The sequence below is a fragment of the Phoca vitulina genome, unplaced genomic scaffold (genome assembly GCF_004348235.1).
Source record: "Phoca vitulina isolate PV1807 unplaced genomic scaffold, GSC_HSeal_1.0 scaffold13, whole genome shotgun sequence".
NCBI classification, from domain to species: domain Eukaryota; kingdom Metazoa; phylum Chordata; class Mammalia; order Carnivora; family Phocidae; genus Phoca; species Phoca vitulina.
In genome coordinates this window covers 6,942,043-6,967,581 of record NW_022589716.1, presented here as the reverse complement: position 1 = coordinate 6,967,581, position 25,539 = coordinate 6,942,043, and the positions used below count along the sequence as shown (strand labels likewise).

Here is a 25,539-nt window from a genome sequence, read left to right as displayed (position 1 = left end):
TATCCTGGATGGAATCCTAGAACAGGAAAAAAAAAAAAAAGGTAGAAATTAAGGTAATCTGAATAAACTATAGACTTTAGTTAATAATAGTGTACCAATATTGGCTCATTAATCGCAACCAACGTACCTTAATAATGTCAGATGTTAATAAAAGGGGAAACTGTATGGGAACTCTACGATCTGCTCAACTCTTCTGTAAATATAAAACTTCTTTAAAACTAAAGTTTTAAAAAAGTGGAAAGATGGACTAATTAGACGATTCTATTTCATTTTTATTTTTCACGTCTAAATCATAATATAATTTTAGACCACAAAATATTAATAAACACACACTTAAGCATCTTCTGTCTGCTTTTTATAAGAGTTATATTTTAAGTATGACTTTTTTTGAAAGATCACAAAGATAGAAGTACAATAAATCACATATAAATCACGTAAAAGCAGAGTTCAGAGGTAGGCTCTTTCAAAAGTAACATTTGTTTTGTAAAAATTAAAAATTCTGGGGGCGCCGGGGTGGCTCAGTTGGTTAAGCGACTGCCTTCACCTCGGGTCATGATCCTGGAGTGCCGGGATCGAGTCCCGCATCGGGCTCCCTCCTCGGCGGGGAGTCTGTTTCTCCCTCTGACCCTCCCCCCTCTCATGTGCTCTCTCTCTCATTCTCTCTCTCTCAAATAAATAAATAAAATCTTTAAAAAAAAAATTCTGTATTAACACAGAAATGTAAATACGGTAACATCCTTCTCCTTCCCTTCAATCCATTTTCCAGAAGTCACTCGGCTGAAAGTTTCGAGTGAGTTCCTCCGGATTTTTTTTCTATGGGGTCTATTAGAAAAGCCACATCGTTTTGTTTTATTTGTGTGTGTATGTTTTGTGTTCCAAACATGGAAACCTATTTCACAAACCCCAGACTAGGGGTTTTCTTTGTTCTACAGTGTGCAGTGCGCACGGAAGTCGGGAACCGGGAGCAGCAGCAGGCTTCTCTCACGTTCCTCTCCGAAATGTGACTCAAGGTCGATGACTTTGAATTTGAACTCAGTTTCACAGGGCGTATGAGTGCACACGCACTGCCAGTGTCAACCACGAACAAATGGAATCCATATTCTCTCCACCCAAATAGTCTTTAAACCGTTCCTTTTTCTCAGCAATATCTTGTTAAATTCCTTCGATGTCAACCGTCTGAATTCACCCTTTTATTTTATTTTTTTTAAGATCTTATTTATTTATTTGAGACAGGATGAGAGAGAGAGAGAAAGAGAGAGAGAGAGCACATGAGAGGGGGGAGGGTCAGAGGGAGAAGCAGGCTCCCTGCCGAGCAGGGAGCCCGATGCGGGACTCGATCCCGGGACTCCAGGATCATGACCTGAGCCGAAGGCAGTCGCTTAACCAACTGAGCCACCCAGGCGCCCTCTACTTCACCCTTTTAAAGAGAAAACCGTGATCAGCAGCTACCTCGGAGTCCCAGCATCCCACGCTGGTGCCTGAGCCCGGGGCCTCCCATCCCCGGACACGCAATGGCTACGCCCCTGGCCCGCGCGGCAGCTCCGAGCACGCAGTGGATTCGGGGCGCCCGCGGTTCGTTAAAAACATCGCGCACTTTGCCTTCCATGGATGAAAGGTAAAGATGGACTGGGCCGAGGATGGACCCGCACTGGCCATGAACAGCTAGGTGGGCTGAAGCACGCAGGTACCGGTAGACGCGCGGACGGAACCACGGACCAGCCGGGCGTGAATACTCGTGGTCTCCGCCAGGAGGCGGCCGAGCGCCATGTCTGCGGTAGTGCGCCTGCGCCTCGGACGGGCGCGTCCCCTCTACGCTTGCGTGGCGCGACCTAGCGCCGACCGGAGCTACAAGATGGCGGCTTCCGCAGTTTGCCGGGCGGCCGGGACCGGGACGAGAGTGCTGCTGAGCGCCCGCCGCTCGGTGAGGCGACAGCGGAGAGTACAAGGCCGTGGAGCGCGGGGCTTCGCACGCGGACGGGGAGCGGACTGCTAGCGGCGGAGGGTCGAGATTGGGGAGGTTGTGGGGTCAGGGCCGTGCGAAGGTCACGGCGCTGAGCGGGGATGGGAGTCTCGCGGCTGTCCGGGGGGCGGCGACGGGGATCCCACTGCTGGCCTGGGAGCCGAGGAGAGATCCCGCAACCTAGCGCTCAGTCTCGGTCGTCCCTTTTCAGCAGCCGGCCCTGCTGAGGTCGCGTCCTTTGCGGAGCACCGCCACCTTCGCCCAAGCTCTTCAGAGCGTGCCAGAGACACAGGTCAGCGTGCTGGACAACGGGCTGCGAGTGGCCTCCGAGCAGTCCTCCCAGCCTACCTGCACGGTGAGCGGGGGCCCCTCTCGGGAGGCCGCCTCCATATTGCACCTGGCGTCTTTTACCAGGTCAGGGTGTGACCTTGGGCTCGAGTCCTCTTGTGGTTTGGGTCGGACTCCTCACTCACCGCTGGATTGACTCTACTACTTTAATCCCGACCCCAGCTAGGCTGACTTCGTGGGGCATTCCTCACTATAACTAACACATTTAGCATATGATGCCTGACAAGCAGGAGGCCAAGTTCTTTGCAGCGTTTTCTTAAGCAGCCCATATGAGAGAAGTGATCCTTTTTTCATTTTACCATGTGGAAAATGGGTTTCAGAGACGTAAGGTGCCCAAAGTCATAATGTCCTGGCTAGACCACTTATGCACTTGCATGAGGAATGCATTTGAAGATTCCAAAGAAGCATGGTTTTAAAAAACAAATCCTCAAAATTGACTTAAGGAGAGAAATCTTGGCTAGATATATGATTAGGTGAGAAGATTCTCAAGACGTAATCCTCTTTCCCCTAAACTGCAGGGCTAAGTGGTTTTATTGGTAAATTCTTTCAGTTTTCCAGGAACAAATAATGTCCTTTGATACAAGTTGCTACTAAACACAGTAAAAGATCATGGGTAACTTCTGTATTACATGGCACTTATATAAACTGACCCAAAGCCTGTTAAGAAAGTTTGGGAGAGAATGCTATATTTCATGGACTCTGGAGATGCTCTAGATTGTAAGGGGCACCACTGTGCTTTAGTGCCAGAGATAGAATGCTGTCGATGATAACCAAAAGCTACCATGGGTTGTAAGATTAATTTTCGTTTCTGAGATGTTAGTTGTGAAACAGATATTAGTGTTAAGAACTTTTGATATATAGTATGTATATCAACATCTCTTGGGAAAGTAGGTGTGAAAATTTTAAATCAGCTGTGAGCAAATATTAAATTAAAAGACTAGATCTGTGTGACTTGTATGGGGTGATGCGTGTTTCATGGCACACCAGGAGGCTGTTGAGGAAATTATGAGATTCTCTCATTGGGTGTCAAGGAGACACTTGGCAGTGTTAAGTATTCGAGTCTGATTAAAAACTTTTTTTTTTAAATAATTGTGAATGAAGGTTCCGTGCTTAATAAGATAAAACGATCAGTGTCTAAACCTTTGCCTCCTTCCTTAATGGTGAAAGACAAAATCACCAGAACAGAGGCAGGGTATAATTTTTAGAAAGGAGAAAATAAGTTGTTGTTTGCAAACGATGTGTTACTTGCCTAGAAGAAACAACCAACTGAAAAGTGAGAACAGAATATAAGAGTTTCATATGGTAATGGGGTTAGGTGAGTGTGCACAGTTAGAAACTTCCTTGGGAACCAGTCCATAAATAGAGTGGGAAGGAGAGGTGACACAGTATGTCTTTCAGCCAGTGCCTGTGCCCAGGGCACCGCTGTAGCTCCAAGCATAGGGGTCCTACTGAGACCGTTCTCCCCCACCCTGGGACCGTGACCCCCTATCTGGGGCTTCTGTTGAGTCATCCAGGGTAGGGTGTAAGTGGGGGCTGGGGTGGTTTGTGTGTTACCTTTGTTGATGGCTTCTTGTCCAGGTCGGGGTGTGGATTGATGTTGGCAGCCGTTACGAGACTGAGAAGAACAATGGGGCAGGTTACTTTTTGGAGCATCTGGCTTTCAAGGTGAGGCTCCTGAAGTCCTGAATCTCCCCTGGGGTTAGGGCTGCCTCTGTCCCTCCTGAGGATGCAGGTTAGCAAAGTCAACCTCAATTATGGGCTTCAGCTGGGGGGCACTCTCTGGCTGGCTTTTCTGGAAAGAACCACATGGGCTTAGCCTCTCCTGAGTGAGCACCTATCTGATCACCCCTGCATAAGGCCCCCAGAGCCAGAAAAAAATGCAGGGATCTGCAGGACCCCACTCCTCACCAGAGAGGCCAGTCCTGTGTTATATGCGTGCATTGGCGTGGAAGTGTGAAACACGTTGATTGACGCGTGCATTTTAACAAATTCATAGACTTGGGCTGGCCTGCCTTCTTGTGATATGCTCTCCTTCGGCAGAATACCCAGGCATCTCTTGTTTGTAGAAGTAAATACTGAGCTTTCTTGGAGGGGGGGGGGAGGGAGCGCCAGCCCGTGTTGGCATGAAGTCGTGAGTTTTTTGAATGAATGAAAAACTGGAGGAGGAGCTATGGAGGGGTGGGGGTGTGGAGCAGGACGGGGTGGGTAGTCTAGCCAGCAGCAGCCGCACAGAGGTGTCCACGAGCACACACACAGTCATGTGAGTGGCATGGGGCTAGAGTAGGTCATGGCAGCATCACCTGCACATTGATGTGAGCTAACCTGACCATGACTGACAGCGAGGGGACAGAGAGTGCTGGTATGGCCAGCTGCTCTGGGGCTCTGGATTGCACTGGCCATGCCTTTTCTCTCCTCGCCCCCGGCTGTCTCCGTTCTATCAGCCTGTGGTACTGTGGCCTGCTCAGCCCTTGGTGAGCAGATTGTAGGCCCTCTATCCCCATAGTCTTTGCTGAAGGAGGTGCCTGTGGACCAATGATCCTGCTGGGACTTTGGCCTTTGAAGATGGGGGTCCTGAGCTCCTGTGTGGCTCCTGATTGATCCTATTGATACCTGGTTCAAGGGAACAAAAAATCGGCCTGGCAATGCCTTGGAGAAGGAGGTGGAGAGCATGGGAGCGCATCTCAATGCCTATAGCACCCGGGAGCACACAGCTTACTACATCAAGGCGCTCTCCAAGGACCTGCCAAAAGGTAACGCCTGAAGGAGGGGGCAGGGACAAGGGTATAGGACTTCAGGGGTGCAGAGGACAGGCCCCCAGGAGCTTGGCTTGGCTGAAGAATGGGGTTACCCTGACAGCATCCTCTTGTAGTAGGGCAACCAGGCGTGCCAGCCCTGGGCAGTTTGTGCCGGTACTGGCCTGCAGTGGCCCACCTCGTGCCCACACCTGCCCTTCTCGCATCCAGCTGTGGAGCTCCTGGCGGACATCGTGCAGAACTGCAGCCTGGAGGACTCCCAGATTGAGAAGGAGCGTGATGTGATCCTCCAAGAGCTGCAGGAGAACGATGCGCGTATGCGGGACGTGGTCTTTGACTACCTGCACGCCACGGCGTTCCAGGGCACACCTCTAGCCCAGGCTGTGGAGGGGCCCAGCGGGAATGTCAGGTGAGGGTTGGCTGGGCCCGTGCTGGCCCGTGCTCAAGCCCCGTCCACCCCAGTTTGTTTTTAGTTGGCCCGTGCTATTATATGTTCTTAATTTGCACAACTGAAAACGTTTGCTCTGTCGCCACATGGTTCCTGGGGGTCTTTTTGAATGCCCATGCGGTCTTCACTCGAGTTGCGGGCCTCCTTGTAGGGTGTGATTTTGTGTGTGTCCTGACAACCTGAGGGAGGGAGCGTTGGGGATCCTGTCTGCGTGGCTCTTCGTCCTCTGGTGGGACGAGCTCTGACGCCGCCTCTTGAGAGCCTCACCGCATCAGCTCACAGCCTCCTCGGAGAGGAAGGATTGAGCCTGTCCTGAGCGCAGACGTGAGGTGGGGCCCAGAGGGCTGGGTGGCAGAGATGGGGAAGGGGATTGAGGGGTGTGCTAGGGCTTGCACCCCGGAGAAGCCATGTCTCTCCTTGTCTGTCTCTTCAGCACTGTTTTGTGGGGCCCAGACCACTGTGGTTTGGGAGAGGCGTTGAGCCATTGGCCGTATGTCTTGCAGGAAGCTGTCTCGTGCAGACCTGACCGAGTACCTCAGCAGGCATTACAAGGCCCCTCGCATGGTGCTGGCAGCAGCTGGAGGTGAGTGCTGGGCTCGCCGAAGCTCTGTGGTAATGGCTGGGTGGGCACCAGCCTTGGTTACCGGGGCCCAGGGCTCCTGGTTCTGACAGTGGGGGATCTTCCACTCCTGGGGACCCTGTTCCTGTGCTGTCCTTGAGTAGAGTGATCTTTCTCTCATGCCCTCTGAGATGGGATGGGGTTCCGCCCTGTCGCCACCACTGGTACCCGCCACATAGGGATGCCACTCCCCCTCAGTACAGGCCTTTCTCAGCCCCACCTGTCCCTTAAGAGACCCAGTTGGCAGGCTGGTGGGAGAGACAAGCCCTGAGGTTTGTTCCTTGCAGCCTTGCTAGTGGGCAGGCCAGACACTGGGGTGTGACGATGCACATTTGATGACAGACCGGGAATTGCATGGTTGGAGGTTAGGGGGTGCTTTTGAAGCACATGTTATTGGAACCAAGATCTAAAGGATGCGGGGGGGCGGGTCAGTGAGGTGGGGAGTGGGGAACCTGAGCAGAGGGACAGGGCAGTGTTGTGGCCCGATGCTTCGCTGCCATGTGGGGGCCAGAGCATAGGCAGACCAGGGAGGGGCTGTGGCAGGTGTCTGGTGGGAGGTGGCAGGAGTGAGGGTTGGACTCAGGATGGTTTTATAGAAATCTGAAGACGTCTGGCCGTGGTGGGGAGTGGACAGGATTGGGGTTAAGGATGCTTCTCCAGCTTGTGGCCTTGGCAGCCGGGTGGGTGAAAAGGACTGCTGGGAAGAGCATGGTTGGTGGCCGTGGGGCCTGTGACCCGGGGTACCAAGGGCAGTTTAAGCGAGTGACATGTGAGACTGTGTTGAGACCAGCAGGGTGTGAGCTCAGGGAAGGAAGGCATAAAGGCTGGGGCGCCTGGCAGGCTGTCTCTCTGGCTGCGCACAGCCACAGCACCGACCGGTCAAGATGCTAGAGCAGCAGAGACCTCCTCTTGTAACGGCGAGGATGTGCAGTCCTGCAGGGCCCTGGGGGACTGAGGTCACAACATTATTTGTGACCGTCCCCGAATTAGTCACGGCCCTGCAGTAGCACCTGTGTGCCCTCTCGTTAGCCTCTCCCCCAGGGTAGCAGCCAGGATCTGCCTGAGGAGGGGTCAGAGGGAGAAGCAGAGCAGGTGGCCTGGTGCCCAGGGAGCCCCAGGCTTGTCCTTAACGTGGGGGAGAACGCACCCCCTGGGGACCCATCTTTACGCCCAGTATGCTGCTGCTTCCCTGGGGCTGAGGGGACGGACGCTCTTCCACGCTGAGGTGCCTGCCCCCGCATGAGGCAGGGTCTGTCTGGGGAGGATTCTCTTCGCTCACCCTGTCCTGACGTCGTGCCTTCCTTCCACCGTCTCCCCCCGAGCTAGGCCGTGGGGTCCTCCGCCTGGGCATGGTTCCCTGGACCCCGCAGCCTGGCCGCTGACGGCGCCCCGTGTCTCGGCAGGGGTGGAGCACCGGCAGCTGCTCGACCTCGCCCAGAAGCACCTCAGCAGCGTCTCGGAGACGTACACGGAGGACACCGTGCCCACCCTGGCTCCGTGCCGCTTCACGGGCAGCGAGGTGGGCCGCCTTGTGGGCCGGGGTACTGCTCTCAGCCCGGGCCTCCGGAGGGACCCTCGGGAACACGGTTGTCTTCGTGACGCCAGAGATGCCTTGGGGTGCGGAACGGGCGCTGTGGCTGCTGCCTCCCAGGCACCCGTGTTCACACACGCGTGTGCATGCTTCATCGCCACCTCGTACCTCTCCTGTCGTCTGGATATGCTGGCTCTCTCAGTCTCGCCGTGTCCTTTTTCAGATCCGTCACCGCGACGATGCTCTGCCCTTGGCCCATGTAGCTATTGCGGTAGAGGGGCCTGGCTGGGCCAGCCCGGACAATGTGGCCCTCCAAGTGGCCAATGCCATCATAGGCCACTATGACTGCACTTACGGTGGCGGCACGGTGAGTGCTGGGCTGAGCACGGGACCCCGCCTTCGGGGGCCAGGGCGGGCCGGGGCCGTGGGCTCCTGCACCATGGGGTTCAGGGTGTGGGCCACAGACAGGAGGGTGGATGCTGACGCTCCTTGCCCCCGGCAGCACCTGTCCAGCCCACTGGCTGCCGTCTCCGTGACCAACAAGCTGTGCCAGAGTTTCCAGACCTTCAACATCTGCTATGCAGAGACCGGCTTGCTGGGCGCACACTTCGTCTGCGATCGCATGAACATCGACGACATGATGTTCTTCCTGCAGGGCCAGTGGTGAGTGGCAGCCCAGTACGGCCGGGCTCTGGAGGGGCCCTTGAGCGGGACGGTGACAGCCCCGTCGCTCAGGATGACCACCCCACCCCCCGCCCATTTTAGGATGCGCCTATGTACCAGTGCCACGGAGAGTGAGGTGCTCCGGGGCAAAAACCTCCTCAGAAACGCCCTGGTGTCTCATCTGGATGGTGAGTCCTGCGGCTCTGGGGGCGGGCATGGGGCGCATCCTGGCAGGGACGGCCCCAGGATAGCCACGTTTCCAGCCAGGATGGGAGAGGAGAACTTTGAAGGCCATGCCATATCCCCCCTGCCACCCCCAGGGGCTTGGTGGGTCAGGTCCAGGTGGCAGCGGGCCAGGTCGGCAACAGCCCAGTGCTAGGGGAGCAGGTGGTGGAGGTGAGGGCTGGGATCCGGGGTCAGACCGCAGTCCCGGTGGCAGCCTGGAGCTGGAGGCTCATGAGCACCTGTGCTCCAGGACTGGACTGGGGGGACCTGTAAGCCTCCCCTGACCCTTGCAGGCACCACTCCTGTGTGCGAGGACATCGGACGCAGCCTCCTGACCTATGGCCGGCGCATCCCCCTGGCTGAGTGGGAAAGCCGGATTGCGGTAACGGGGGCCCCTGGGAGAGGTTCAGGCCTGACAGTGCATGGTACAGACTGCTCCCGCGGGCATCCCTGGTGTCCTCGGCAGCGTCACCGACAGGGTTGGCATAATTGGAGGGCCGGGCAGAGGCACTGAAAGCCGAGGGCATGGGTGGGGCCTGGGCAGGTCTGCGGCAGGGAGGGCCCCCCTGCCTTTCCCCTTTGGCTGAGGGGGCAGCTCCTCGGTCCATGTGGAAGATCTTGATTGGCGGGGTGATGTTGACCGGCTGAGGTGGTCCCGGGAACCTGCCTGTCAGTGTGCTCTCTGCTTTCCCTGCAGGACGTGGATGCCAGTGTGGTGCGTGAGGTCTGCTCCAAGTACTTCTATGACCAGTGTCCAGCAGTGGCTGGATTGGGTGAGTGGCCTAGAGAGCCTGTTCTTTGTCCTTCTCAGGCCTCCTCTTGGCCTCCCCTGCTGCCTGTGCTCCCCCTCCCCCGCAGCCTACACTGGCAGCCGCAAACTGAGGCCCCCGAGAGGCTCTGCCCAATAGCCTGGCTGCCAGGGAGTTCTTGCTCAGAAAACCTGTCCCAGCAGCTCCCTGACTCCCTGCCAGGTGCCTCCATCAGTACCCCACACCCGCCAGGTAACGGACACCTCCGTGTGTGGGGTGGGGCTCCAAGAGCCAGAGCATGAAGTGACAGGCTCGGCTCCCCTGGGGGAATGTTCTCTTCCCTTTTTCCACTCAAAGCCTGTCTTGTGCTGCTCTGGGCAGCTCTGAATCGGGTGCGGCGCAGGGCCAGACGTCCCTCTACAGGCCAGGTACCCCACCCTGACGCCCCACCCTGTCCCTACAGGCCCCATTGAACAGCTCCCAGACTACAACCGGATCCGTAGCGGCATGTTCTGGCTGCGTTTCTAGGCAGGAAGGCTGCACAGGCCAGAGGGCCGGGCCAAGGTCATGGTCCCTCCCACCACAAACATACCAGCTCGGCTCTTCAGACCTGGACGCAGATGACCTTACCTCCAATAAAGCCCTGTGTCGAGAACTATGTTGTCCTTCACTTGGCGTTGCCATGGAGTCCCCTGGGCCGTGGATGGGGGAGCAGGGACTTCCCTCCAGTTCTGTTTGCCCCGGATCCTTCCGCCTTCCCACAGGCTGATGTATCCTCACCCAGGGGCAAGCGTGGGGGCTGCAGTATGGAGGCCGGAAGCCTCTGATGCTTGCAGGGAGCTGAAGCCAGATGTTTCCATTTAGCCACGTGGGGGATGCTCCTAGCTAGTCTGTCCCAAGAGTAGGGTGTGGGAACCCATGCTTTTGCCCTGGTAGAGGTCTGGTGGCTCAGGAGGGAAACCCTTCGCTGTGGGCCCCATGCAATATGCCTTCTGGCAGTTCCTGGCCCCCTGGACAGACCAGAAGGGCCAAGGACTGTCCCTGAGGAAGCCTCCTTCGTATGTTTACTCTGGATTCTGGAAGGAGGATAGCCTCAGGCATAGTGTTCCCATTTGATTTCTAACTTTTGCCTGGACAGGCAGGGCAGGAATCCTTTGCCTCGATTTGCCGCTGACTCAGGCTCCGAGAATAGCCCTGAGCTCAGTGGGGCCTGAGCCCCCTCCCTTGACTAGATCTGTCCCAGGCAAGTCCTGAGCTGCTGGCCTGATGATCCCCTTCCCATCTACCTGTGGCAGCCAGGACCTGGTGGAGCTCACAGCTGCCTAGTCGCCCTTCAGGTCCTGGCCCCATGAGGCAGGTGGGCAGGTAGAATCCTCTTCTGTCTCCAGCCCTTCTGCAGTCAGGTTCCCTGGGAGCCCAGGATGGAAGTGAGGGGCCTGATTCTCCTAGGAGGAGTGCTGCTGGCAGTCGGGAGCAGAGTCCCAGGACAAAGGTGGTTGAGGAGCGGGCTCTTGAGAAGTCACCCAGCATTCTAGCCTTACAGTGGCCCCAGACAACCCTTGAATCACTCCTGCCCTGCCCCAGTGCCTTTCCCTCATCTCTGCTGCCACCAGTTGTCAATTAGGAAATAACTGTCAAGTGCCTTCTAGAACCCAGAGCTGGAGGTCCCAGGTCATCCTCCTACTTTGCGAGAACCTGCTAGACAGTGCAGAACCCTGACAGGCCCACCCCGGTGCTAATAGATGCAGCACACTGGGCCCAGGGAGTACCAAATCTTTGCCCTAAGTTTGAGCTCCTGGAAGATGGGGTTGATTTCTAAGCCCAGACATGGTCCTCGAAGGCTCTGGGTGTGCTGGGCACTCCTGGAAGTGATCTGGTCCCAACAGACCTTGCATACCAAGCCAGGGAATTTGATCTATACTCTGGAGGCATTTTGAGGGAGGTGCCTCAGAGGTTACTGGGAAGAGAAGTGACTTGGTCAGCCTGAGGAATAGCACGGGGACCCTGAGGCTGGATCTCTGTGGCACCCCAGGGAGCTGTGCTATGGCAGTGCAGAGTTGGAGCGGGCTGCAGGGGACACAAGCAGGACAACAGCCCCAACAGGGCTGGGGTACCCCAAGAAGGGGTAGGTTGCCAGAGGACGACCTGCCTAGCTTTGGCCACAGTTTCGGTGAGAAATTCGGAGGTGTCCAGGACAGTGGGATGTGTGGGGCTGGAATCCTGGAAAGCCCCACTTAGAGATGTGGTGCCACCCGGCAGAGGTAGTGACCGAAGCCGGAGGAGCTGTCGGGGGGAGCGTGAGAGGAAGGACAGAGCTCTGGGACCCCAGTCTTCAGGTGGAAAGTGCTGGGCCCTGGAGCTGTGCCCTAGCCTGTGTACCTGGAGCCAGGAGCCTCAGAGGGTCACACACCTGCTCGTGGCCTCAGAGGGGCTCCAGTCACACTCTTGGCCACCTGTGCTTGAACCGCCCCGACAGCCTCTCCCAGCACCCTCTGAGGGACCCCCACACAGCAGGCAGCCCTTCCTTTCAGGGCCACGTCATGCTCCTGCTACCCTCTCGGCAGGGTGTCCAGTCGCCCCTACAGGCGGGACCTACCGTATGTGGCAGCTCTGCCCTCTGCCCTACAAGAGGAGGTGGGGGGCTGGCGGCCAGGGGCTGCCCCTGTAAGGAGATTGTGTCTGGTTCTCTGCTGTTCTCGCCTATCAGACAGCTTTAAGGGCTGGGGGTCTTGGGATGTGGCTGAGGAGACCCTGACCTTGGAAAAAGTTCTGGGCCCCATGGGTCACAGCACTGTATCCTATGATAGTTAGGGGGAGGGATCAGTGATAAAAGGGGCCATTCTGCGGCTTCAGCCATCTGGGCAATAGGAAAACAGGCAGCATGGAGGGTCTTCATTGCCTCCAGCTCTGGACATACCAGAGACCCCCCCCCCCCCCCCGGCCCGGAAGGAGCCCAGGGGAGATGAAGTGCTGGCCCCATCTCTTCACCACTCAGCCTGTTGACCCAGGAGAGGCCTGGGGCCAGGCATGTTGGAAGGGACTCGGTGGTAGTGGTGAGTGTAGACATACTTTCTGGGCTGCTCAGAATTATCTAGGACTAGCAGGAAAACAAACAAAACACGGGGCCTGCTGTTCTTGGGAACGTCTCTGCCTTGGTGTCACTCCCCTATGATGAAGACACGCACATACAAAGGCTCATCTCCTCAGGACAGTGTACGTGACCTGGAGATGCGTTAAAGGGGACTGTCTACAGTCACAAAAACCAGTTGAGGGAAATGGGTGGGAAGTCAGAGGCTGCTTAAGGGGAGAGCAGGGAGACGGGTAGTTACGAAGGTGGCAGCCACAGGTGGGCCCTGAGAGCAGTGAGGAAAGGAGGGAGAGCCCATGGTGACCTCTGGGCCTGGGGGGGGTGGGGGGTGGGATGATGGGTGGAAGGGGGTCTTCAAGAAGAATAGAGTGAGGGAGGAGACTCGGGCAGGCCAGAATGAGGACGAGTAGTTAAGGGGACTTGGAGCAGGAGAGGGCCACCAGTGGGGGTGTAGGCAGGAAGGGGTTGATTCCTGAGAGATGAGCTGTCACTGTGGGTGGTCCCACCCTGCACATATGGACAACCCCTCTCCGTGCAGGCACAGCTGGATGGCATCTGCCTGGGACTGGTTCAGGGCATGGCAGGGGGTGTGGGGTACTGGGATGGACGTGTACGCGTATGCATGACACACATTCTCTCCTCCTGGGCTTCCCCTTCCCAAGGTGGGGGTGGTGGTGGTGGTGGGCATTTTTCCGATACAGTCCAGTGGTGCCTTGGTTCCCCTGGGATGAGCCCAGAGCCCCTCATTTGCTGGGGGCTGCTCCAGCTGTCAAGGGGATTGGGGTGGGGCACAAGAGATCCAACAGACAGGGATAGCTGAATCACAGGAGTGGCCGGCGGGATTCATGGCCTGAAGGCTTGTCTGGGCACCCCCATAGGGTGGGGGGTGAGTCATCTCCAGCTGCAGCACCCCCACCACCATCCCGCCGTCTCCTCCATCCGCAGGAACCTATCTGAATTCCAGCCTCCAGCAGTCAGGACACTAGTCACTCTGACCTTAAAGCAGCCACAACTTCTGACCGTGGACAGGGTTCGAGGGGTCTGCCTCAGCATCGGTCAAGAACCTTCTGGGGGGAGTCCCGGAAGCCACAGGAGGTGGGGGGCTTTACACTTTAGTGGAGTCAAATCATCTGTCCCGGCAGGGGCGGTGGGGGTGGCGGCCTTTGGGACGCTGGGTGGGGGGCGGGCCGCCTGGGACCCCGCCCGCAGCTCCGCCCCCGGGATCAGGGACTTTTCTTGGCTGTGGCGGCGGGACTGCGGCAACGGCTGGCGGCGGGAGCCGGTGGACGGGCAGGCAAGACCGGGACTGGGGGTGGGGGTGCGCTGGGCTCGGACCGCCACAGCTACGGGGGCCGAGGGACAGAGCCGGGGGGCCTGGCTGACCGTCTCCCCCACCCAGGATGAGGCTGCCGCTCCTGGTGGGCGCGCTCTGCGCCGGGATCCTGGCAGGGACGCTCCGCGTGCGGGCCCAGCACAGGGAGAGAGGTGGGCACCGCCAGGAAGGGCTTCATCCAGGACGCTGCACCCTGTCACCTGCGGCCTTCATCTGGGACCCCCCCCCCCACTCCACGACCCCGCCTGCATCCTTGCTAACTCTCCCCGGACTCCCCAAACCCTCTGCCACCCCTGCTGGGTCTCCCAAACTAAATCCTATCCCATTGGGTCCCAAACTCTGGCTCCCCACATGCGCGCTGCGTCACCTACTCTTTGTCATTCCACTGTGGCCCCCTGAGGCCAACCTCAGTCCCAGATCCACACCCGCGTAGGTGGCTCTCCCTTGCCTGCATACACCAATCCTCCGTGGAGAGTCTGCCCCGGGTCCCTCTGTCCCTCCCTCCGAGGTTCCCAGGCCCAAGCCGGCCTGGACCGGTTTGCTTAGCCACCGAGGCCTACTCCATCCTCCCCAGCCCCTAGTGCCAAGGGACCACAGTGCACGGAGGGGTGGGTGGGCTCCAAGAAGAGAGCCTGATGGCTTCTCCCTGCCCCAGTGACCTGCACACGCCTTTACGCTGCTGACATCGTGTTCCTACTTGACGGCTCCTCGTCCATCGGCCGTGGCAACTTCCGCGAAGTTCGAGGTTTCCTGGAGGGACTGGTGCTTCCCTTCTCCGGGGCAGCCAGTGCACAGGGCGTGCGCTTCGCTGCCGTGCAGTACAGTGACGACCCCCGGTGAGTGGGGGCCCCCGGAGCTGGGGATCCATAGCTCTCACCAGGATTCTTCCCCCACGGAAGCAGGGAGTCCAGAAACCCCTAGGCCAGGCTTTGGGGAACCCAGACCCCTCTCCCCTGAGCCAGGACCTCCTCTGGAGACAGAGGGAGGGGTCTCCCGGGTAGAGTCCTCGCACCTGAGACACCTCCAGGCTGGTGTCCTGCCAAAGACACCAGTGTGTTTTCTGATCTGGAGATGGAGAGCCCAGGGGCCTCAGATGCCCCCTGCCTACCGGACTCTCCATGTTTCAGCTTCCTGATGCCTTCGGCCTCTCCCCTCCCACAGGGCCTCCCTGCCTGGCCAATGGCCACCTCCCTACAACGAGACCCTTCCTCCCAGAATTACTTAATTAACCAGACATCCTGCTCCCAGAGGCAGGGAGCCCCAAGGGCTGCAGCCATAGGCAGGGGGGTACCAGAGGAGTTTGTTAACGGCTTCAGACGTTGGAGGACAGGGGGAGTCACAGAACAAAGAGGACCCTCAAGGGGACCCGATATTCACAAATCTCACCCCAGAGGCCTCCTAGAAGCCAGGGCCAGAAGAGGTCCTGGCCCCTAGCCTGTTGCCACCTTCCCTCCCCTGCACAGGACAGAGTTTGGCCTCGATGCCCTTGGCTCAGGGGGTGATGTGATCCGAGCCATCCGTGAGCTCAGCTACAAGGGGGGCAACACGCGCACAGGGGCTGCGATTCTCCACGTGGCTGACCACGTCTTCCTGCCCCCGCTGGCCCGACCCGGTGTCCCCAAGGTGATCTCTCACCCTACCATGCCCCCCAAGTTAGCCGTCTGAGGCACACTGATTTACCCCCTGCGCCTGCCCCAGGTCTGCATCCTCATCACAGATGGGAAGTCCCAGGACCTGGTAGACACGGCTGCCCAGCGGCTGAAGGGGCAGGGGGTCAAGCTGTTTGCTGTGGGTGAGTTCCAAGCTGCGGTGACACGTGGGCTGCGGCGGGGGCCAGTCAGAGGGCACGTGAGCCCCTGAACTCTGACTGGGCATCACCTCAGGGATCAAGAATGCCGACCCCCAGGAGCTGAAGCGAGTTGCCTCACAGCCTACCAGTGATTTCTTCTTCTTCGTCAACGACTTCAGTATCTTGAGGACGCTGCTGCCCCTTGTTTCCCGGAGAGTGTGCACAACTGTGGGTGGCGTGCCCGTGGCCCTGCCCAGTGAGTTCCTGCCCACACTTGTGCCCTGACCTGGACCTCTGCCCCCGCCCCCCACCTGGGAGTGCTGATGCCATCGCACGTGCTCCCGACACCAAGCTGGGGGTACCGTCCTCCGGTCCTGCCCTCGAGGTGCTGACCCTACCCCATGGGCTCCTGACCCTCGACCCCAGTGCTACGCTTTAAGTCTGACCCCTGATCCTCCTGCCTGATTGCCTGACTCCCTGCCCTTCCCAGCTGATGACTTGACCTCTGGTCCCCGAGACCTGGTGCTGTCTGAAGCAGGCAGTCAGTCCTTGAGAGTACAGTGGACCGCGGCCAGTGGCCCTGTGACTGGCTATAAGGTCCAGTACACTCCTCTGACAGGACTGGGACAGCCGCTGCCAAGCGAGCGGCGGGAGGTAAGGATGTCAGGGGTGGCAGGTGGAGGGCTGGGGATTTGGCTGGGCAAGGTAAAGTGACCTCTGACCCCGGGCAGGTGAGCGTCCCCGCTGGTGAGACCAGCACGCAGCTGCAGGGTCTCCGGCCACTGACCGAGTACCAGGTGACTGTGGTAGCCCTCTACGCCAACAGCATCGGGGAGGCCGTGAGCGGGACAGCCCGGACCAGTGAGCAATTCTGCTAACCTCTGACCCCGCCCACCTAACGCCCCAGTAACCCCCCCCCCCCAGCCTGACTCCGCTAATCCCTGGTGCACCTTCCCCCAGCTGCCCTGGAGGGGCCGGAGCTGACCATCCAGAATACCACGACGCACAGCCTCCTGGTGGCTTGGCGGACTGTGCCGGGTGCCACTGGTTACCGTGTGACGTGGCGGGCCCTCAGTGGTGAGTGAGGGGGATCCCGGCACCTCAGACAGGATCGTAGGGTTCTGAGTCTGCAAGGCACACTGACCCCCACCCCCGTGCCCCCGTGCAGGTGCTGTCACGCAGCAGCAGGAGCTGGGCCCTGGGCAGGGGTCAGTGTTGCTGCGTGACCTGGAGCCTGGCACGGACTACGAGGTGACTGTGAGCAGCCTGCTCGGCCGGAGCGTCGGGGCGGCCACCTCCCTGACTGCCCGCACTGGTGAGGAGGCCGGGGCCTTTCTTCGGGCGGGGTGGGCAGGCAGGCAGGTCACTGAGGCCACTGACATCCCGTGTGCCCTGGGCAGACGCCTCTGTGGAACAGACCCTGCGCCCGGTCATCCTGGGCCCCACGTCCATTCTCGTTTCCTGGAACTTGGTGCCTGAGGCCCGCGGCTACCGGCTGGAATGGCGGCGTGAGAGCGGTCAGTGCAGGGGAGAGGGGTGGGCAGGCAGGGTCGGGCTTGGCTTCAGCTGGCCTGACCCTGTCATCTGGCAGGCTTGGGGGTGCCACAGAGGGTGGTGCTGCCCTCTGATGTGACCCGCTACCAGTTGGATGGGCTGCAACCGGGCACTGAGTACCGCCTCACGCTCTACACGCTGCTGGAGGGCCGCGAGGTGGCCACACCTGCCACTGTGGTGCCCACTGGTAAGGGCTCTGTGGGCCTGGCCCTGCGATGGGGGAAGGGACGGGGCGGGGGGCCCGGGCAGCCTTTCATGCCGCGCTCTCCAACAGGGCCAGAGCTGCCCGTGGGCCCTGTGACAGACCTGCAGGCAACCGAGCTGCCCGGGCAGCGGGTGCGAGTGTCCTGGAGCCCAGTTCCCGGTGCCACTGAGTACCGCATCACTGTGCGCAGTACCCAGGGTGAGTACCACCACACCCACACACGCATTAAAGATCCAGCTCTTGGGGTCTGAATGCACCTTCACCCCATCTCTCTCCACTCCTGGGTTTCTACAGCCTCCTCCTGTCTCCTTGTCCATCTATCCCCCGAGCTGACAACTGAGCCCAGATCTGTCACAGAGGCTGTCTGCTCCTGGCCCTGCCTCAGCCCATCTTCTCACCCGGGTCTGTCTCCACTCACTGCCCCACGTCCCTGGCTGCAGCTTTCGCCCTTCTCCACAAGCACAAGCTCAGTCCCTGCCCTTCGGTGACCCTAGCTGGAACCACTATCCACGCTGATCTCGCAGCCCCTGTCCCCACCCAATACTGGCCCCTGTCACCCCACGTCACTGTCTATTGATGACCTGTCAATTCCTATCGCTGTCCACTGACTTCTGTCGTCCTACATTCCACATCCCTCTCCATGGACCCCTATCATCTTGGGTCTCCATTCATCACTGGTCCATTATCCTGTGTCACCCTCCGTCACTGACCACCATCATCCCACATCCCTATGTCTCACTGACCCCTGCCCACCTACCCTGCCTTCTCTCTTAGGGGTTGAACGGACCCTGGTGCTTCCTGGAAGTCAGACAACCTTTGACTTGGACGATGTCCGGGCTGGGCTAAGCTACACTGTGCGGGTGTCTGCTCGAGTGGGCACCCGCGAGGGTGGCGCCAGCATCCTCACGGTCCGCCGGGGTGAGCACTGCAGGAGGGCTGTGGGGGGACAGTTGCCTGGCTCACTCCGGTCCTGGTTTTGACCTCTGACCTCTATCCTTAACCCCCAGAACTGGAAACCCCACTTGCCATCCCAGGGCTACGAGTCGTGGCAGCAGATGCAACACGAGTGAGGGTGGCCTGGGGACCTGTTCCTGGAGCCAGTGGATTTCGGATTAGCTGGAGGACAGACAGTGGTCGGTGTGGGGTGTATGGGAGGGTTGAGAAGAACAACTGGGGTATAGGGGATTGGGGGGGCAGGCAAGAGCCATGTCAACATTTCCCTCTGACCCTAGGACCAGAGTCCAGCCAGACATTGCCCCCAGAATCCACTGCCACAGATATCATGGGGCTACGGCCTGGAACCTCCTACCAAGTGGCCGTGTCAGCACTGCGAGGAAGAGAGGAGGGTCCCCCTGTGGTCATCGTGGCTCAAACTGGTCAGGGCCTGACCCAGCCCCTTGGCTATCTATCTCCAGTGCCCTTTGGACCCCCGTGCCTCCCGTCTCAGACCCTTGCTTCGCCTCAGAACAGTCACAGTCTCCCTCTTCAATTCCCGGTGCCTCCTCCCTCAGAGTCCTGCTTTCCCCTTTGGCCTCCCTTGCCTCCTTTTAAGCCCCTACCTTCTTCAGATTCCTCTGCCTCTCCTCAAAGATCCCACTCTCTTTGCCCTCAGATTTCCACCACCTCATCTCTCAGGCTCCCGTTGCCTTTTCTGCTCCACCTGACTCTCCTCATACCTCTATCAGAACCCTATTATCTTCTCTGTCAGACCCTCTTCTCTCTCAGATTCCTATCACCTGCCTCCCTCAGACTGCAACTATCTCCTCTGTCAGAACCCCCACTTCTTCCCCCATCTGGCCCATTCACTACCTCCCCCATCAGATCCCTGTCTCCTTCTAGACTCCCATAGCCTTCTATTAGATGGTCCCCCAATCCTCCCCCATCAGACCCTCCACTACCTCCTCCATTAGACTCTCCGTTGCCTCTCCCTGCAGACCCACTGGGCCCAGTGAGGACTGTCCATGTGACGCAGACCAGCAGCTCATCTGTCATCATCGCCTGGAACAGGGTTCCTGGTGCCACAGGATACAGGATCTCCTGGCACTCAGGCCATGGTGGGGACCAGGGGTTTTGGAGGGGACCGGAGGTTTTGGAGGGTCGTGGGGGGCAGGTCTGGGTGGAATGGGGGCCGGGGTCCAGGTGGGGCACTGCGGGACAGAATCCAGCTAGCCCTGGAGCTGCCTCCATTCCCCCTCCCAGGTCCAGAGAAATCCCAGTTGGTTTCCGGAGAGGCCACAGTGGCTGAGCTGGATGGGCTGGAGCCAGATACTGAGTACACGGTGCATGTGTGGGCGCATGTGGCTGGTGTGGATGGGACCCCCGCCTCTGTGGTTTTGAGGACAGGTGAGTGGACCCTGGCCAGCTGGCAACCGCATCTCATTGGCTACCCCACCCCTCTTTGTATTCCTGACTGCTTCAGCTGCCCGCTCCATCACTGCTCAGCGACTTCTCCACATTGACTAAGTGTCCACCCTCAGCGACCTCCTGGCCGCTCCACACTGCCCACTCTGGGGCACTGACCTCCTCCCTCTCAGAGGTTGCCTGCACTGACCTGTCCATACTAACCTCACACTGACCTTCAGATGACCATGTTCACACTGCCACCCTGTTCTCTACCAGCCATCCAGTGGCCCCTGACCCTTTACCCTGCCTCTGCCCCCAGACCCTGCGCCCGTGGGCAGTGTGTCGAAGCTGCAGATCCTCAATGCTTCCAGTGATGTTCTGCGGGTCACCTGGGTGGGGGTCACTGGAGCCACAGCCTACAGACTGGCCTGGGGCCGCAGCGAGGGTATGTTTCCCTGACCCACCCTTGTCCCTCCTGGCTGGGATTGCCCTCTCTGGTGCGCCACCCCCACCCCGACTGTTGCCCCGTGTTTGCCTGCCCAGGTGGCCCCACGAGACAGCAGGTGCTCCCGGGAAACACGGACTCCGCAGAAATACGGGGCCTCGAAGGCGGTGTCAGCTACTCGGTGCGAGTGACTGCACTGGTCGGGGACCGTGAGGGCGCGCCGGTCTCCATTGTCGTCACTACGCGTAGGCGGAGCTCGGGCTGGGGCTAGCCTTGGATTGGTGCTTGGAGGGTTTGGGGGCGGGTTTTGTGCACGGCGGGTACGAGGGGGAAGGAGGGATGAAGCCTGGGATAGGCAGAGGAGTCAGTTGGGGCGGTGCGAGTTCCAGGGTTGGTCTGGGATTGGCTCAGGAGCCAGTGGGGGCGGAGCCTCCCTGAAGCCTGGGTTTTCTCTGCAGCGCCTGAGGCTCCGCCAGCACTGGAGACCCTTCGCGTAGTGCAGCGAGGGGAGCACTCGCTGAGGTTGCGCTGGCAGCCGATGCCCGGGACACAGGGCTTCCGTCTGCGTTGGCGACCCGAGGGTGAGAGCTGTCCCCCGGTTGCGGGGGCGGGCTCAGGGACCAGCAGGGGCGGGGCTGGGGGCGGGGTTGGCTAGATAGGCGAGGTCAGTGAGTGGGCAGGGTCTGTCAGTTGTGGGGGTGGTTTGCTGGATCAGTGACAGTGTGCGGGATCAGTTATCCAGGTGGGATCAATAAGGGTCAGTCGTGCAGGGTCAGTAAGGGAACAGGGTCAGCGAGAATGGGGAAGATCAATCAGGAGGGTGGATCTGGTCAGCAGGGTCAGTCAGTGAGGTAGGCAAGGTCATTAATGCTGGTCTGTAGCCCCCTCCCACGTGTCTTGCGTCCCACTCTCGTGCCTGCCGCAGGTGGCCAGGAACAGTCCCGGGTCCTGGGGCCCGATCTCAGCAGCTATGAGCTGGATGGGCTAGAACCAGCCACCCTATACCACATATGGCTGAGCGTTTTGGGGTCAGCTGGAGAAGGGCCCCCCACAGAAGTGACTGCACGCACCGGTGAGCCCAGAGAGTCCACTCTTCCCTGGTGTGAGCTTCCTCCCCACTGATGACCCACCCCATGACCCTTAGTGACTCCTCCTGTAGACCCCCTACCACTCTTGCCCCTGGGGTGACCCCAGCATGATCTCACATGACACTTCTTTCACTAAGATGGTCCTACCCCAGAACCGCCTCAGATGACCTCTCCCCTCTGGGTTCTCAGGATGTAGACTCTGATCCCTGGTGTTTGATTCCTTCTTCAGAGTCACCCCGTGTCCCAAGCACTGAACTGCGTGTGGTGGACACTTCAATTGACTCAGTGACTCTGGCCTGGACTCCCGTGTCTGGAGTATCCAGCTACATCCTGTCCTGGCGACCACTCAGACGGCCTGGCCAAGGTGAAGGGGAGGCCAGGGTTGGGGTGGGCTGGCAGTTGGGGCTCCATGGAAGGCCTCCCGTTTAACCAGGTTTTATCCTCTGCAGACATCCCTGGGGCCTCACAGACACTTCCAGGGATCTCGAGCTCCCAGCAGGTGACAGGGCTAGAGCCTGGCATCTCCTACACCTTCTCGCTGATACCCATCCGGGAGGGTGTACGGGGTCCTGAGGCCTCTGTCACACAGATCCCAGGTATGATGGGCACAGTGGGAGGGGCCTAAGGGGGTAGCTAGATGGGCCGGCTGCTTCAATAACTCAGCCGCCTTCCTGCAGTGTGTCCCCACGGCCTGATGGATGTGGTGTTCCTGCTGCACACCACTCAGGACAATGCTCATCGTGCGGAGGCTGTAAAGCGAGCCCTGGAGCGTCTGGTGTCTGCACTTGGGCCTCTTGGGCCACAGGCGGTCCAGGTTTGAGCCCAGAGGCAGCCAGACCCCTTCCTATCCCAGCCCTTCCCTGTCCCAGGCTTCACAGCAGCTACCATTTCCCTCCTCTACCAGTGGTCCAGGCTGTCTCCCAGCCCTCCCCAGACTCCAGATCTCCCCATCTGCTGCTTGGCTCCCTATCCTGCCATCACTGCTGACTCCCTAGTGTTCAGGTTTAGTCCCACACCCTTAGCTCCATATCTCTCCCCATAGGCTCTGTCATCCTCGCTTTGCCATCCTCCCCAGCTCTGTGTCTGCCCCCCCCACCCCAGGTTGGCCTCCTGTCCTACAGTCATCGGCCCTCCCCACTGTTCCCGCTGGATAGCTCCTACGATCCCGGGGTCATCCTGCAGAAGATCCGCAGCATCCCCTACGTGGACCCAAGTGGGAACAACCTGGGTAAGGAACTGCATTGGACATGCACTCTTGGGGCTTCCCTGCAGGGAACTGGTTGCCTCTGGGTTCTGACATGTTTTTTCTCCCACAGGCACCGCTGTGCTTACTGCTTACAGACACCTGTTAGCACCGGATGCTCCCGGGCGCCGCCAGCATGTACCAGGGATAATGGTTTTGCTAGTAGATGAGCCCTTGAGAGGTGACATCTTCAGCCCTATCCGTGAGGCCCAGGCTGCTGGTGAGGAGAAAGGCTGGTGGGGATGGGGCCTGGGAATCGGGCTGGCTCCAGCAGGGTTGTCATGCAGACTGCCGGACCCCTCCTTAGGGCTCAAAGTGATGATATTGGGCCAGGCCGGAGCTGACCCAGAACAGTTGCGTCGCTTGGTGCCAGGCATGGACCCTGTCCAGACTTTCTTTGCTGTGGATGATGGTCCAAGCTTAGAGCAGGCAGTCAGTGGTTTGGCAACATCCCTGTGCCGGATAGGCTCGACCACCCAGGTTTGCAAGGGGTCTCTAGGGGAGGGGTAGCTGGCAGGGGAGAGGGGGTCTGGGGACTCTTGGTAGAAGAGCCTGGCCTCAAGGAGACCTTACGTCCACAGCCACAGCCAGAGCCTTGCACGGTGCATTGTCCAAAGGTAAATGTCCAGGGTTGAGAGGGTGGGCGAGGGCCACACCCGGCGCTGGCCACTCTGACCCTCATTCGACGTATCTTTCCCCAGGGCCAGAAGGGGGAACCTGGAGAGATGGTGAGTGGCCCTAGTTGGTGGCGGAGAGTGGTTGGGGGTCAGTGGGGCTGGGGGGCGCTGGTGGCACAGGGCTCACTGATCACCCTTCCTAGGGCCTGAGAGGACAAGCCGGGCCTCCTGGCCCCCCCGGCCTTCCGGTGAGTGCCTCCCCACACCTGTCCTCTGCTCCCAGACTGGTGCACGGCCTCCTCACCTGCTTTTCTCCTCTCAGGGCAGGATTGGTGTTCCTGGCCCCCAGGGGCCCCCAGGAAGTACCGCTGCCAGGGGCGAAAGGGTGAGTGGAGACCATTGAGCTTCCCCTAAGACACTCCTGCAAGTGTCCCCAGGGTTTTTAGAAGACAGAAGGAAAGAACAGGGGAAGAACCACAGGGTATTCCCAGAAGCCTAAGTGGACATTATAAACCACATCAGCGACTTTGGGAAAGGACCTAAAGCAGAGCAGCCAGGGGAGTTTTGAGATTCCGCCAGAGAACCCGGGAGTAAGTTCTAAATCCCAGAGGCAGAGAAGGCCCTCTGCCTCATCACTGCCCTTGTGCCCGGGATGAGGCCCCGTTTAGCTCAGGAGGGCTCCTTCTCTGCCCCACTGCCCCACCCCAGCAACACTCGGGGGCCTGTGGGGTCTGGGCTCCTCCAGCAAACCAGGGGCATGGAGGGAGGGTCCCTTCCTGCCCTGACCTCTTTGCCTCCTTAGGGCTTCCCTGGGGCAGATGGGCCCCCAGGCAGCCCTGGCCGCCCTGGGACTCCTGGAAGCCCTGGCTCAAAGGTAAGCAAGCCTTGCCCTTGCAGGTCACACGCTGGGACTCTTTGCTTGCGTGGGTGGGTGGGTGGTCTGACTGTCCTGACGGCTTCCATTAACAGGGCTCCCCAGGGTGGCCTGGTCCTCGTGGAGAAACAGTAAGTTGCTTTCCCTTCTTTGCTCATCCAGTGTCTTCCCAAAGTTCTTTCTGCGGGGCGGGGGCCTGCTGGGGTGGGGCAGCGAAGATGCGCTTTGTGCCCAAGCATGACCCTTTGCTCCATTTTGCCCTCAGGGAGAGCGAGGACCTCGAGGCCCAAAGGGGGAGCCGGTAGGTGCAGGGGGAAGGGAGGGAACCAGGATGGCCCAGGGAGGAGCACGCTGGACACTGTGCAGGGCCCATGGCATGATAAGGAATAGCTGAGGCCCCTCTAGGGGCTTCTCCCACCTCAAGGCTCCCATACCCTGAATCCTGTCCACTGCTTTCTGTCCTGTAGGGAGAGCCTGGACGAGTCATTGGAGGCGAGGGCCCAGGGCTTCCTGGGCAGAAAGGGGACCCTGGACCTCCGGTAAGTTCCAGAACATGTGGGGGCAAGTGATGTGTGGTGGGGGGCCAGCGGGAGGCAGGGTGGGAGTAGGGGTCTGTGGGGTATACTTTATACTTTGTCTCTTCCATCAGGGCCTCCCTGGATCCCGTGGCCCACTGGGGGACCCAGGACCCCGTGGTCCCCCAGGACTTACTGGAACGGCCGTGAAGGTGACAACATGACCCCCATATGGTCTCATGACCTCCATATGATCCGGTGACCTAGTGACCCCATTTGAACCCACACAACCCGTACTGGTTGCTCTGACCCCATGTGACCCCTCAGCCCCCCATGGCTCCTCAGTTCCTCCATGACCTTTGTAATCCAATTTGTCCCCCTGACCTTCATTTTTCCCATATATTGGGGAGTGGAGGTGTAGTCCAGGGTCATGGGGCCATGATCTGTCTTTCAGGGTGACAAAGGTGATCGTGGGGAGCGGGTAAGTGAGGGGCAAGGTATCCTGGGGGTGGCTTGGAATTTGATTCCCCTTGGTCATCTCCTCACCTGCTGTTCTTTCTCAGGGCCCTCCAGGACTGGGTGATGGCGGCACTGTTCCAGGGGAGCCTGGGCTGCCGGTGAGCCCTGAGGCTTTGCTGGGGAACTTGGGGCCATGCTCAGGGGTGTGGATACTGGGGCTGGGGCTCTGCTGGGGCAGTGGGTGGGTGCTGGGCCTCACAGTTTGGGGCTCATGTTTTTACCCACTTTCCCCTAGGGTCTTCCTGGAAGCCCCGGACCCCAAGGCCCAGTTGGCCCCTCTGGAGAGAAAGGAGAAAAGGTAGGAAGCCTGACCCCTTGGTGTCCCAGTTCTGGGGCGGGGGTGGGGGTGGGTTGGGGGCAGGGTCTTCTACTCATCTATTTCTCCTTCAGGGTGACAGTGAGGATGGAGCCCCAGGCCTCCCAGGACAACCTGGAAGCCCGGGTGAGCGGGTGAGTGTAGGGGCAAGGGTTTTGAGGGGCAGCCACAGCTCCCTCAACCTCCTACTCTCTACGCTATCCTTATGCCCAAACCCAAATCTCTGAACCCTTTCTAGGGCTTTCGAGGACCTCCTGGAGACATTGGCCCCAAAGTAAGCACCATGTGGGGGGGTCAGGTGTGGGGTGTGACAC

At 59.1% G+C, this 25,539-nt stretch overlaps 2 protein-coding genes across 3 annotated transcripts in view; both read left to right on the top strand.

The window, feature by feature from the left end:
- The first annotated feature begins 1,800 nt into the window (after positions 1-1,800).
- LOC116637251 (cytochrome b-c1 complex subunit 1, mitochondrial) lies at positions 1,801-9,951 on the top strand. Of its 2 annotated transcripts, none has more exons than XM_032412681.1 (13): positions 1,801-1,921; positions 2,175-2,315; positions 3,887-3,973; positions 4,929-5,058; positions 5,272-5,470; positions 6,013-6,092; positions 7,532-7,647; positions 7,883-8,026; positions 8,162-8,322; positions 8,425-8,510; positions 8,841-8,929; positions 9,245-9,320; positions 9,760-9,951. In XM_032412681.1, the coding sequence occupies exons 1-13, from the start codon at positions 1,853-1,855 to the stop codon at positions 9,822-9,824; spliced, it is 1,443 nt and encodes a 480-aa protein (XP_032268572.1). In that variant the 5' UTR covers positions 1,801-1,852; the 3' UTR covers positions 9,825-9,951. The 2 variants fall into 2 exon arrangements, with proteins under 2 accessions (XP_032268572.1, XP_032268571.1); XM_032412680.1 differs by having other exon boundaries at positions 1,802-1,921; positions 2,172-2,315.
- Positions 9,952-13,784: 3,833 nt separating this feature from the next.
- Positions 13,785-25,539, top strand: part of COL7A1 (collagen type VII alpha 1 chain) — a 30,618-nt gene continuing 18,863 nt past the window's right edge. The window contains exons 1-41 of the mRNA XM_032412679.1: positions 13,785-13,869; positions 14,373-14,553; positions 15,181-15,340; positions 15,416-15,509; positions 15,601-15,762; positions 15,997-16,160; positions 16,238-16,367; positions 16,467-16,583; positions 16,675-16,821; positions 16,907-17,023; positions 17,098-17,247; positions 17,335-17,463; positions 18,040-18,183; positions 18,273-18,398; positions 18,498-18,641; positions 19,200-19,319; positions 19,465-19,608; positions 19,928-20,053; positions 20,152-20,298; positions 20,512-20,634; positions 20,979-21,125; positions 21,371-21,505; positions 21,591-21,737; positions 21,819-21,955; positions 22,243-22,369; positions 22,458-22,604; positions 22,692-22,864; positions 22,966-23,001; positions 23,086-23,112; positions 23,205-23,249; positions 23,324-23,386; positions 23,804-23,875; positions 23,971-24,006; positions 24,141-24,176; positions 24,343-24,414; positions 24,525-24,602; positions 24,845-24,871; positions 24,954-25,007; positions 25,145-25,207; positions 25,300-25,359; positions 25,464-25,499. Coding sequence (XP_032268570.1) covers positions 13,785-13,869; positions 14,373-14,553; positions 15,181-15,340; positions 15,416-15,509; positions 15,601-15,762; positions 15,997-16,160; positions 16,238-16,367; positions 16,467-16,583; positions 16,675-16,821; positions 16,907-17,023; positions 17,098-17,247; positions 17,335-17,463; positions 18,040-18,183; positions 18,273-18,398; positions 18,498-18,641; positions 19,200-19,319; positions 19,465-19,608; positions 19,928-20,053; positions 20,152-20,298; positions 20,512-20,634; positions 20,979-21,125; positions 21,371-21,505; positions 21,591-21,737; positions 21,819-21,955; positions 22,243-22,369; positions 22,458-22,604; positions 22,692-22,864; positions 22,966-23,001; positions 23,086-23,112; positions 23,205-23,249; positions 23,324-23,386; positions 23,804-23,875; positions 23,971-24,006; positions 24,141-24,176; positions 24,343-24,414; positions 24,525-24,602; positions 24,845-24,871; positions 24,954-25,007; positions 25,145-25,207; positions 25,300-25,359; positions 25,464-25,499 — 4,428 coding nt within the window. The remainder of the gene's footprint in view (positions 13,870-14,372; positions 14,554-15,180; positions 15,341-15,415; positions 15,510-15,600; positions 15,763-15,996; positions 16,161-16,237; positions 16,368-16,466; positions 16,584-16,674; positions 16,822-16,906; positions 17,024-17,097; positions 17,248-17,334; positions 17,464-18,039; positions 18,184-18,272; positions 18,399-18,497; positions 18,642-19,199; positions 19,320-19,464; positions 19,609-19,927; positions 20,054-20,151; positions 20,299-20,511; positions 20,635-20,978; positions 21,126-21,370; positions 21,506-21,590; positions 21,738-21,818; positions 21,956-22,242; positions 22,370-22,457; positions 22,605-22,691; positions 22,865-22,965; positions 23,002-23,085; positions 23,113-23,204; positions 23,250-23,323; positions 23,387-23,803; positions 23,876-23,970; positions 24,007-24,140; positions 24,177-24,342; positions 24,415-24,524; positions 24,603-24,844; positions 24,872-24,953; positions 25,008-25,144; positions 25,208-25,299; positions 25,360-25,463; positions 25,500-25,539) is intronic.

Bases quoted from the DNA above. Each gene is read 5' to 3' on its own strand.
- LOC116637251 (XM_032412680.1), top strand. From the start codon at position 1,853: ATGGCGGCTTCCGCAGTTTGCCGGGCGGCCGGGACCGGGACGAGAGTG. The intron at 7,648-7,882 runs GTGGGCCGCCTT...GTCCTTTTTCAG, and splicing joins GCCGCTTCACGGGCAGCGAG to ATCCGTCACCGCGACGATGC. The intron at 8,930-9,244 runs GTAACGGGGGCC...CTTTCCCTGCAG, and splicing joins AGTGGGAAAGCCGGATTGCG to GACGTGGATGCCAGTGTGGT.